Genomic DNA, 12,639 nt, shown 5'->3' on the forward strand with positions numbered 1-12,639 from the left:
TTTTTTTTTTTTATTCAGATATGTTCTTTTTTCCTTATCCTTCCCTGTCCTGTTCCCATCTCTGAAAACACACTTCCCTCAGTAGGGGAGAATGGAAGCTTTTCACAGTGAGTGATAAATTTTACCAATTCTATTAGAGAATAGGTGTACCCTATCTAATGTCATCACTGTAATTCTGAGGTGCTAGCAGTTAGAAATCATTGAACACAATGTATCTTACAAACATTTCCATTAATAATAAAGCTCTTATCTCAAAATCATTTCTTTAGAATAAGATATAAAACTGTTAGTTTTTAAGTGGTGGACTACAGATCAATGAACATGTTCCTCAGTGTGAAACATCAGTAATAAAATTTATCAACTGTTAGCACTACAGCGAGGACTTAACTAGAGCAGCTTACTTAGTACTGTCCTTTCTTCTAAAAGATAAAACCCAACATATGCGTAGTATGGTTTTTTTACATACAAATAAGGTAATTGCCTACCATATAAACTGTTCTCTTTTAAAGTTTTGTTTGCTCTCTTTTTTTCCAGACCTATATCCTGTCTGGGTTTCAGCTTTATAAGGCAGTACTTTCTGTAGTTTGATTTTTGTGGTGTCAAGTAGTCAGAGGTATGCAGCTGTGGTAGCTTTCCTTGGTTATTTTTAATGAGTGTAATTTTCAGCAGTTTTTCATCTTTGCAACAGCTGAATTTGGACTCCATCCATCATAACTTAAAGCCAGACTTTTCCTAGAACAAACGTTGAACACAAGGCATCTAGAGAAATCAAGCTTCAGGGTTGTCTTTTCACTGCTGGCCATCAAAACAACCTGCTAACTACAGCTACACACCAAAGAACAAGTACTTAAGAAGGAGAAACATAAATTTTAGGAATTAAAGAACTGTATTTTTGAAGTGTTCCACTCTTTTGTTTCAAAATAACTGTTTCTATGCACATACAAAAAATTAAAAAGGATGGTGAGGGTACAAACTCAGGTTTATATACTTATCACTGATGCAAGAGCCACACAAAAAGAACCTGGTTTGCTGGTGCCTTTGAAGCTGAGTTACATCAGAATTGGGATAACTGGGTTATGGTTTACCAGACCATCTTCCCAGGCTAGACATACTCTTGATTCACCTCACTGGGTGTGGAAAGAGCAGGTTCATGGAGCAATGACTGCAGATAGTCTTTTGCCTTGTGACCAACTGCAGCACTGGTGCAATATGATGTTTACTTTGTATGGAGGTCTATGATGTATTTCCATGACAAAATAGGAGTTGAAGTGAAAAAGCAAGTATTAATCATGTTTCTTATTTATCTGGTTTTCACTCTTACACACAAGTGTTACTTTCACCAAAGAGATCTTAATCCATCCAAACACAAGACTTCATATAGGTTGTTGGAGGGAGGGGTGGAAACGGAGAAAAGCATTAACCTTTATTCCATTGCTTTTTAGCTGGAAAAAACATAGACACAAAGATGCAAGCTGCGCTACTGTTCCACTTTGAAATCTGTGTTCCAAAGGCTGCTTCAAACTAGTCTCTAACAGGACAGCTTGACAGCCAGAGGCACATATTGACACCTTTCAGTAAGAAGGAGACATCAGAGCTACACTTAAATTTGTTCTGGAACTACTGCTGTTATCAGCCCATGCTGCTGAAATGAGTTTCCCTTCTCACCATTTAAGTCCCATGAGATCGGTTCTGTAAGCAAAGATTTCATCTTACAGAAGCAGCAGCTCCAGCAGTTTGGGTTGTAAAGAAACAAAAACAACTGCTACACAAATCCAATGTCTTTTGAAAATATTTTATGTTAAAAATACAGAAAAATATTTCTTGTTCAAAGAGGAAAAATATACTGCATGACGACATTGATCTAGGTATGTTCAGAAGTTGTTCTGTGGCTCCACAATCAGTCACTGGAGTGATGACCCAATTTGGCAGCTAATGGTTCTTTTTCAACGTCTCAATCATTTATCAAAGCCAGAATCATACTGTGACAAAACAGAAAACATGATACCAGTGGATTACTGAAGCATGTGCGAGTAGGAACAGCTATCGCTTTCATGAGAGAACTGTGCTTGATTCTGAAATAGAAAGGCAAAGCAACTATGCTATGTGCTTTGCTTACGAAGACAAGGACTGCAGAAGTAATACTGCAGAACAGCAGTTCTTCCATCTTGTAGTAAGCAGCCCCATCACAGAACTCATCTGTTTTTAACTTAGCCAGATCAACTTTATTTTCTAAAACAGAGCTTGTAAAAGAACCTTGGTCCTCAAGTTTATTTCCATTTTAAATAAGCCACTTATTCTAGGTGCTGAAATCATATAACCCTTTATATTGTACTTATAGTGGGTTTGAGATTAAGGAGTAGTCCAAGTTTCCAAATAATGTCTGATCAGAAAGAACAAAGGCATCTAACGAGCCTGGAGATAGCTGTCAAAATATATTATTGAGGCTTAGCAGGATGCAAAAAGATAAAGACACTTACAAATACCAGCAATTACAGTAGCGGAATAGAGGAGATAAAAATAGCTGGCAGATGATTCCTTTGTTCCTTGGGAGCAATTTTTGAAACTAACCTGTAAAGGTACATGAAGAAACAGAGCAGATGAAAGCCTAGTTTAATCATGGCTTCCTTCATGTGTGATTTCAGTTGCCCTCGGTTATGGATCTCTGTGGGATCAAATACCCCCATGTTTCCACTTGGGACCATAATGTACCTGAAAGTTTAAGAGAAAAAAAAAAAAACACAAACAACAGAAATATGGCCATCAAAACACGAGGGACTGTCAGGGGAAGGGGAGGAGAAGAGCTTGCAGAGAAGGGACTTTAATCTAAAGAGTTCCACAATTCAACATACGGGAGCTCATCTTTAATTCCATTGCGGTTTCAGGATACTCCATGTATCTCTGCCACTACAACCCACAAAGAAAGAATAAGAGGATAAGAAGTACTAAAAGCATCAGCCCGGCTTCTCATGTATAAATGGGACAGTTTACCGGTAATAGCTGATTCCAGTTTATTTTAATTGCTGTTCATGGTTACTTGGTGTTATGAAGGAAACGTCCATTCACAGTGGAAAGATGGGTTAGATGGAAGGGACTGGAAGAGAATTAATTTAGCTAAGAATTAGAGATTTATTTACAAAAGAACCCACATAGATAATCACAGACTCCAGTGGTCAAAATGAGATAACGTAAGACGAGAAAAAGGATCTGTGTATTATTCCCATCTGTGTCATAACCATCCTGTGTTGTCTCAGCAGAGGCACTGAGGCTGACAGGATGAGAGACTGGGCAGAACTGAAGAAGTTAAGTACTGCTGTACAAATCCTCATAAGAACAAAAGTTGAGCAAAACAAAGTGAAATGTAAGCCAAAGGAAGAATAAAACCAGCAAAACAAATGTTTATGTCCTGTGAAAACTCAACAAGCAGCATGTTCTTTTGTCATAAGCATTTCTCAAGAGAGCAAATGCAAGCACATGAAGTTCTCACTCCAGCTGAGCTCAGTCTAGAACAGTATTATTATTTCACTTAAATGTCATACAGGCTCTACCTTCCTGGAATAATACTCTTTCTACACAGGAATTTAACTCTTGGACTTACACCTACAGAAAAAACAAGGTCTCAGAACAGAACACTTTGATTTTCTTTATATACTAGAAGAATGGCACCGCTTGTACTCCAAAAGGCACTCCCCCACCTCTTGCAATATTAATTTCAATAATAGGAGGGGAAGAAAGGGAACAAGAGACAAGGATGTTTTCTAGCAGCAGCAGGAGACCAAAAAAAAAAAAAAAGTTAAGACCACAGTATTTGTCTTTCTTTCACAGAGGCATTAAAAAGCACTGCAGCATATTTGACTAATAACAAACACAATTATGTCCCATTAAAAACAGTTCATGTAAAATAAAGTTTGAAAGTCTCCTCTAAATTTGAAGTTGTAAGCAATTGGTCTTTTTTTAGTATGATAACAAAAATTATTGTCCATTTACTGGTAATTTCTTCAAATAAAATGCATTACAAGGAAGAACACAAGTCTCCTGTACCCATTTATCCTAGAAATAGAGTGCATAGTTTTCTTATATCTCTAGGATTTATTAATTTTGCTTCTTAAGAACAGTGATAACACTTAAATGATGCAACTTAATTAAAGCTTGCAAAACTAGCTTGGGAGGTAGTTTTTCCAAAAAACCTAGTATGGCTCATATTATACGTCTAAGGAACTGTAGTCATGGACACAAGGATGATAGATGCTGACAAACACAACTCAAGCCAGTTGTCATACCCTAAGCAGCAAAAAACTGCAGCAAAACAGGAAAACTGTCAGTTTCAATGAGTACATATATTAATGCTTCCAGTATCTCCACTTAGTGGAAGCTGCTGCCACAGAAACAGGACATTTCCCTCTACATTACACAATTTTGTAAGGGATGGGGAAGTCCTGGTCAGAATTTTCACTGTATTTAAAAGAATTTTTTTTTTTTTTACTTCAGTTTTAAGATGGGTATGATCTACTTAAGGGCAAAACAAGAATCACATTATTTTGACCTATTGTCTCAAGCATATCTATATAAAAAGGAGAAAGGGAAGTGTTCAACTTTTTTTTTTTTTGAGAGTTGCTTTCTTTTTTTCTAGTCACATTCAACATTTCCTTCACAATTCTTGCTTCTTTTGTGTAGTAGCAGGTCTAAGAAATATTTAAGAACTATAAAATATCTATTTTGAAATATGAATAGTTTTCAAATAAGCTGCTTCAATATCTAGTTTTAAAACAAGGAGAATGTAAGACAAAACTATGTCTCACTGGAGATTGTGTAAGACACTACAAAATTCAGAAAAAAAAAAAATCAAATTAAATGAACATCTGAGTATGCTGAACAGGAAGGGCCAGTAGGATGTTACAATAAACATGCTGCACTTTGAAAGTCTCTCCTGATGGTGTTTTTGACCAATTTATCTTCCCTGGGATTTGTTTCTGATGCCCCTTTCACACAAAACCTCTGTACTGTCACTGACATCATTGAGACGTTATCATTAGTAAATTAAGCCAGTACTGCCTGTAACTGTACCAGTTACTCATCAAGATTAAGCAGGTTTTGAAGGAAAGAGAGTAAGTGGAAGGGATTATCATCCTACCTCTGTCTTTATTATCACTTGGATATACTACAAAGCACAGACTTCTTCAATCTCAACACAATTATTTTGATATCTGTACTCATCTTGGAGTAAGTGATAATCTTAAACTTTTCTGAATTCATATGCAGCACATTTACTCAAGAAATTGGTTCCTGAAATACTATAACATACCAAGAAAATTCAAACACGTTCAGCTGGAAGTTTGCAGTTCATGGTAACAGGTTCACACTTCATTTGTTTCCACTTAATCCTAGTTTAATAATTGACACCTTCTCCTCACTTTAGTGTATTCAAACTACTACAGTCCACCATTTCTCTGACTGCCATATCTTTTGTCCATTGAACACTGGGTCAAATGCAAGTTCTATCCCAAATCTTCAGATTTCCTTTATAATGCTAACCACCACCCTTGCTTTTGCAACTCTAACTCCTTCACTATAGATGGAATAGTCCAGGCTAGTAATGTGGGTGAAACGCCTCAATCCTCAGAAAGAAGGCAGGATTATCAATACAGGCTTAACATTTTGACTTCTTGTGGCGGGACAGGCAAAGTATCATATTGTCATATTCATTTATTGCCTACACTGGACATCTGAAATTGAGGAAACAATCCTCGATTTTAGGATATTCAGAATGTCTACCCCATGTATGACAAATATAAAATGAGAGCTATCAATTCAAAACCACAGTCAAAGCTTACTGCCTGAAGTGTGGAAATAGAAATAATTGTATCTTTTAAAATTCTCTCTGACCAGGTTTAAAAGGGCATAGCAGTTTAAATAGCATAAGTAAGCAAAAGGAAGCAGCAAAGGGGTAACCAGTAAAAGAAATCTTCAGAGCTTTAAAGAAAATGCATTCTCTCTCTAGTGTCTCTGTAGAAACAGTCTAGGGTACATGAAACACCAAATGCAAACTCCATACTTGCCAGCAGATACCAAAGGGAATAGTGGTCCTTTTGTGCAACAGTGTATAATACAATTGTACATACAGGTGGCCAAACAAAAGTACCCCTATGTGCATGCGTTTAGGCAACATTTGTCTGTTAAACATACAAGTTATACTGTCTCACATTACTCCAGCTTAGAAACATTTGAAGGCTTTGCTAGCAGTTTTGTAGAAAACAGGGGTGATAAATGCATGGTTATTTTGCCCAAGAACAATGAGGTTATCAGTAAAAGGATCCTCAACATCTTTTTAATGAGAGCTATGAAAGTTCTTGTTTGATTTTACCAACAAGCTGACCCATCCCTGCAAATAGGTAGCCCTAGCAGGTTTAGGCAAACAAGAATTACAGCCAACTTTCATACCTCTGTCTTAAACTTCTGAACTTCCTGTAGTACAGTGATTAGAGATAATTTGCAACAAGTCCACACCCAGTTTTCATTAGCGTAACACCTGCAAAGGTTCAATTTTCTGCTCATCAAATGATACAAAATAAACATTTTTCAACAGTCCCAACGTTGCCACATGGAAACCCCTACTGATAAGTAAACCGTTTCACAGTGGTGGCTGGCCCAGTATACAAAGATCAGTAACACTGACAGTTGCCATAAGATGAAAAGCCTGCAGAGTTTTCCAAATTCAAAGAGGCAAGATGGGGGACTAGAAACAATGCAAATGAGGGGGAAAGACAAGTAAACGAAGGAGGGTGCAGGGCATAACACCACAGCCGGATGGTTTTACAACCATCAGCCATGCTGACCTAAGTACTTTAATCCCGATATCACTATCGGGCATGTAGGCACAGCATGAAAAACATTAACAACTGTGTTTGCAGTACTACTTCATAATCCCAATTACCATGCTATTACTTCCTACAGACTTGGGAATGATTCACAAATCAAGATTACTGGGCGCTATAGTGACTGGAAGGAAAGGCCAAAAGCTTCATATCCTTTACACTGTTGGGTCTCTTGTAATTTTAATTACAATGAGGGGAGAATTTTATGTTAGGTAGATCCACGAAGACTGTCAGCAGCTCAAGAACACAACTGAAACATCTCATCATGACATATTATTTACCTTCATACTACACTTAGAGATAAAATAACAGTGAAAAAAACACAAACACAAAACCCGTTGCGCTTACCTATATATATTCCATGTTGCTACTGGCAAATTAAGGAGAAAGATGAACCAGTGCAATGAAATAAGCATTAATACCGTTACAACAGCATGGCCAATCACCTCAGGGACCACCCACTGCAAAAAGGGAAGAAAAGAAAAAAGTTATATGCACAAATATAAATTGCTTTCTGAAAAGGACATCTATACGGAATTATCATTGGATGCTAATAACATCAAACTCAGACAGAAAATTAATGGAAGAAGAAAATGCATGTGATTTTATCACAGTATGGGGAAATTAATAGCTTGAGACAGATTCCATGTAAGTCAGAAATCAGGCCATAAGATATTATAACAGAGGTACTTTATCTAAGTATTACAAAAATTTCTAGAGACAACTTGTGTTTAAACACAACGATATTACACAAGCATTTAAGAAAGCGAGTTAAGAAAGCATACAGTGCTCATTTGAAATCACTGCAGAGAACATTGGAATGAGAGAAGCAGATAATTAAAATTTGCACAGACACAGGACATACAAACAACCTCGGGCTTGGAACTGATCAATATGAAAACTGGAATAAATAAATCAGGTCAGCCCCTGACGATAGCACATTTCTGGCTTGATAGCATCCTCTCTTGAGGATACTATCAAGAGACTGCTCGATGGCATTCTCTCTTACATTAAGAAAGAAAATACCTTTAAATCAAAGTGAACACCCATGCGGGAAGGCCACATTGATTTAATGAAATCAGTTTTAAGCAGATTTGGTTAAAACAGTACTTTTCCTTATCGCTTTAAATCTCTCTGCTGTTCAAGAGAGGTTAGGAGTTATACAGAAGCATCATAGAAAGTTGCTACAAAGATCCCAGAGTTCAGTCACAAGCAGACATCCTTGGTGTGGCACACCTACAAGAATGAAAGCACAGAACTCAAGAGCTCTGCAAAGAGTTAAGTGTCAGTCCCACGAATTCAGAGTAGCAGCCTATCTCAGAGTACCACAGGTCAGAACAGCCTTTTGTGACTGAATTTGCTGAAAGACGGGCATCCAAAAAAGACAAGCAGACTGAAATAAAGGACACATGCAAAATACTACCAATCAAGTCTCTTCAGATATATATTATACCCCAGTTATTTGCAATGCTGAGATGAAGGATCGTTTTCTTAAACCACATTAAATGCAAAGAAGAATAAATTACTTTATTGAGTTTTGAGCAGCATGATCTAGCGTTAATGTAGTCACATTCCAAATCTGACAGTGTAATTATCTGAAGTCCAAGATAAGGAAAAATTGTATGCTAACTCAGAATACACAAAGCTTTATTTTTATCCAATAAACTCGGGAGAGCACTCTGTTCTCAGTGTAAGACAGTCTTGTTCTACAGCTGATCTGCCAAAGGCATTCAATTAGTTACAACTCATTCCGACTTTAGGTAGAAAGTCAGGCCACCTTTTATCATCAGGCCAAAGGATTTTATGGTGTTTTTCCAACGGCAACTGTTTCACAAGAGCTAAAGTTCAGTTCAACACTTTAAAAAGACCAAAGAGGCGAACTCAATATTTTTACTATCAGAATTATTATTACAACACTTGAAAACAGAACTTAAAAGGAAGAAAAAGTCAATGCAGTTTTTAAACTCTCCTCACAATAAAGCCAAATAGTGTAGTTTTAAGAAGTGGATCTATTTTTTTTTACATTTACAGCAACATTGGATTAATTCATCCTTTGCTAGGAAATAAGAGGGTAACATCATTATCAAATGAACTTTCAGCAATTGAAATATGAAGATTTTGGACAGAAAAGTCCTCTCAAAAAAGGCTTAGCATGCATGTGTACACATCATCATGCTATGTCCTGTAAAGCTCATGCTCCTTTTCTTGAAGAAAATGAAAATAGCATGAGATTTCTTCTATCCCTAGAAAACAGGTGAAATCTTTTATTTTTTCAACAAATAACCTTCCCTTCTAGGATTTTTTTTCAAGTGCACCTGTACTTTTTCCTGTTAGAACTGCGTAGGTTGTTAAATAGCACCAGCATTTGAAAGAGTGTGACAGCCAATTCTCTTTTATTAAAAAAAAAAAAAAAAAAAAAGCCAAATCAGTGCTTTGACAATCTAACACCACCAGACAGCAAAAACTACGGGCAAGCGTGTAACAAAGAATATGGAAATCCTGTCTATCGAGGAACTCGCAGCCTCCCAGCTATGAGCTCACGTCTAAAATAGCGTAAGGCATCCTTACAGTCAAGTGACTACCCTCTGGCCGTATATTTTTAGGCCCGGGCAGTTTTTGAGGGTGCGAAACGTGCATTCAGCACCCCTTTCCCCACGCCGACGCCAAGCACATGCCACTGCCGCCCAGGCACGATGTGTTATTTCCCGTAGCACCCTGGAGCCACCCGAGCTCCAGCCCTCGAAACACCGCACGTATTTCAGGGCACGGAACCACCCGCAGCCTCCCCAACCCCCTCCCCCCCCCCCTCTCGCCGGTTCCCGGGGGCTGCCGCCCCGGTCACCACCACCACCACCACCACCACCACCACCACCACCACCACCACCACCCCGCCAGCAGCCGTCATCCAGCACAGGCCCTCGCGCCCCGCCACCCTCCCGCCCTCAACCCACCGCCAGCCCCGGCCCCGCTCGCCCGCCCTCAACGGCGCCTCAACGGGCCCGGCCCGCCTCAGTGCCGCAGGGGCAGCCACAACCCTACCCAACCCTCCCCGCCCCGGGCGCTCCCCCACCCCACCCCCCAGCACCGGAGGAGAAGGATACGAAGTAGACGGAGAGGAAGATGAGGGCACAGCAGTCAATCAGCGAGAAGATGAAGACCACCGACTCCATCCCGCCACGGCCGCCGCCGCCCTCCCGGCCGCCGTAGGCCACGCCCCAGCCCCCTCCCAACCCCCGCCTGGACAGGGCCGGGCCGGGCCGAGCCGGGCCCCGCCGCGCCGCGCGGCATGCTGGGAAATGTAGTCCTCGCCTCAGAGGTGGCGGCGGAGGGGGGCGGTGACAGCCGGGGTGAGTGAGGGCGCTGCCATCGCCCTGACCGGGCACCTGACCGATTTTGGAACTTAGTTAGCGGCTCGGTGGGTCAGAGGCGGGAGAAGGGAACGGTACTGCCGGTACAGGCAGCTGGAAGGGGGCCTGGGGCGGCGCGGCGCGGCGCGGCTGAGGCGCCCGGCTGCCGCCTGCGCGCAGGTTCCCGCCCGGCCGCCCCGCGCAGGCGAGGCGCTGGGACAGCCCCTGGGCCGGCGGGGGAGGCCCTTGGCCGGGGCGGGCGGCGGGCGGCCATGAGGAGCCGGCCTGGGCACTTCGTGGACCTGAGGCTGAAGCAGCGCGTTAAGCAGGTACCCTCCTAGGCGGGCAGCGGCGGTAGCGGCGGCGGGACCCCTCGACCCCTCCCCGCGGGGCGGCACGGCGGGTCGCGCCTTTCCCCTGTTCGCTGGAAGCGGCCTGGAGCATCCGGCCCGCTCAGGTGTGGGGGGGAGCGGCAGCGAGCGCCACAGCCGGCCTCGTCTCTCGGGGCTTTAAAAAGGCTTTAAAAAGACCTTTAGTAGAGTCCATTTTTATATTTTTGTTTGGTTTGTTACTTTCTTCCATCCTCTTCAGTACTTCTGATCCTGAAAGCTGGCTGCTATTTCCAGTGTGAAATGAATAGTCAAAAAAAAAAAAACCCAACCCTCACCGCTTTGGGTAGATATCAGCAACTCGGAAGTGTTTACATTTGCAAAGATGTACATCGATTATATTAAATGAGTGAAGAAAGGGAAAAAATGTGATTACTTCCATAATACACGGGTTGAAGAGTGGGAAGAGCAGTGATTCCTTCAGGTGGCATAGTGCTGTGCTAAGATTTATGAAAATTTATGGTGACTTTGCAAACTAAGCACCGTTTTTCTGTGTCTATGTGTAAGTGTACTCGGCTTCTAATTCCTTAAAATGTGAGCAGCTGCTTGAGGGAGCTTGCTTATTTTCCTTTACAAGATCACAGTGACTATGTCTTGACTATTCTGAAATGAAAGAGCCAGCTGGATTTATGGTAGGCTTCGTATTTTCTGCAGGTCGGTAGCTGCCCACGGGTGTTGTGAAGTGTAACTTCTTTTTCAAAAATAATTCTGTATTCAAGTTTAAGCAATTTGATTGTTTTAAGCAGAGGTATTAATTTAAATGAGATTTTGAAATTCTCCTTGCTGTAATATTTGGGGTACCACATATTTTAGGGAGGTTCTATGTCTCCTCTTTATTTTTTTAAGAAGGAATCCACCATTACAGTACTGAAACTCCTCCTAATTTGGACAGTGGGGGAAGAAAGCAAATGGAGTACAGTTGTACCTGAAATTTAGTGCACTTTCTTGCACTTTCATAGTCGTGGTTTGAAAATGGGTTGGATCAGCTGCTGTCAGAAAAAAAAAAAAGGTTTGATAGAATTCACTTTCATTTATATACTTTTCCATAGTATTCTTTGAAACATCTTGTAAAGACTAAAGTCCTTAATTGTGACAGTATCCATACTAATTGATGTAGATTGTTTAATTTTTAAGGTCAGAGATGTAAAACAAAAGGAGGTTAACTGAGAGAAACCAAGAACTTTAGAAGGATTGACAGTAAGATGGTGTGTGGGTTACATAGTCATCTTTCTTGCTAAATAAAAACAATGGAGTTGCACCAGCAGAAGTCACCAAAGCACCAGAATACAGTATGCTGCATTTCCCTGGGAAACACGGCTAGCTAGTTGTCTGTGTCTTAATAAGCATTTCCCATTTCATTGGGAAATACTGTCTAGTGTGTTCCAAGGCAGCTCAAAGCTGTTTCTGATTTTCATTTTGACTTCTAAGAAGAGTAGAGTTTGAAACAGACATGTTTGATCTAGCTGTTCTGGTGAAGTGATTGACAAAGATTTTATTCACTGCTTAAAATTCTTTGTTTCAGTATCTTGCAAGTAGTAAATGTGGCCAGTATGTTGACATTGGAATTCTAGCATCTGATTTGCAGAAAACCTACAGGTGAGCAAAGATTTGTATTCTTGTATTCTACAGTCAGAATATGGAACGTATTTTTTTTTTTGTTTTAATTTGTGTATTTTTAATGAAAATCTTATTTTTGTTATGTTAACTGCATTACCAGTTGTTAAGGTTGATTGAAACAGAAAGATCGTTTCCACTCCAGTGTTTCCTGACATATCTAATAACTTATATTTTATTAATGCATGGGCATTGCAAGATCTAGTTGTGGTTTGTGGGGTTTTTTGTTTTTTTTTTTTGTTTTGTTTTTTTTTAATTAAATAGCTATAGATGCATTACAGCATGTTGGTCCTTTCCCCAGTGAGCTTAAAATGTGAGGGAAAGTAACACTTCAGTGCAGGCAGATGAGGGAGATACGGGATTCAGTAAGCCACTGAATCTTGTTCAGTTGCTCAGCAGGACAGTCAGTCTTGCCTAATT

General features: G+C 40.4%; 2 protein-coding genes across 3 annotated transcripts in view; one reads left to right on the forward strand and one right to left on the reverse strand.

The window, feature by feature from the left end:
- Window positions 1-1,778: 1,778 nt before the first annotated feature.
- CNIH4 (cornichon family member 4) lies at window positions 1,779-10,107 on the reverse strand. 2 transcript variants are annotated; one of them, XM_082480307.1, is made up of 5 exons: window positions 9,971-10,107; window positions 8,396-8,464; window positions 7,218-7,330; window positions 2,569-2,709; window positions 1,779-1,979 (listed from the first exon to the last, which is right to left on the reverse strand). In XM_082480307.1, the coding sequence occupies exons 1-5, from the start codon at window positions 10,037-10,039 to the stop codon at window positions 1,952-1,954; spliced, it is 420 nt and encodes a 139-aa protein (XP_082336433.1). In that variant the 5' UTR covers window positions 10,040-10,107; the 3' UTR covers window positions 1,779-1,951. The 2 variants fall into 2 exon arrangements, with proteins under 2 accessions (XP_082336433.1, XP_082336432.1); XM_082480306.1 differs by having other exon boundaries at window positions 1,779-2,709.
- A 364-nt stretch (window positions 10,108-10,471) lies between these two features.
- NVL (nuclear VCP like) overlaps window positions 10,472-12,639 on the forward strand; it is a 43,411-nt gene continuing 41,243 nt past the window's right edge. The window contains exons 1-2 of the mRNA XM_082481284.1: window positions 10,472-10,545; window positions 12,128-12,201. Of these exons, the coding sequence (XP_082337410.1) occupies window positions 10,489-10,545; window positions 12,128-12,201 (131 nt within the window). The 5' untranslated portion in view covers window positions 10,472-10,488. The remainder of the gene's footprint in view (window positions 10,546-12,127; window positions 12,202-12,639) is intronic.

The sequence above is a fragment of the Vanellus vanellus genome (assembly GCF_965231255.1).
Source record: "Vanellus vanellus genome assembly, chromosome: 3".
NCBI lineage: Eukaryota > Metazoa > Chordata > Aves > Charadriiformes > Charadriidae > Vanellus > Vanellus vanellus.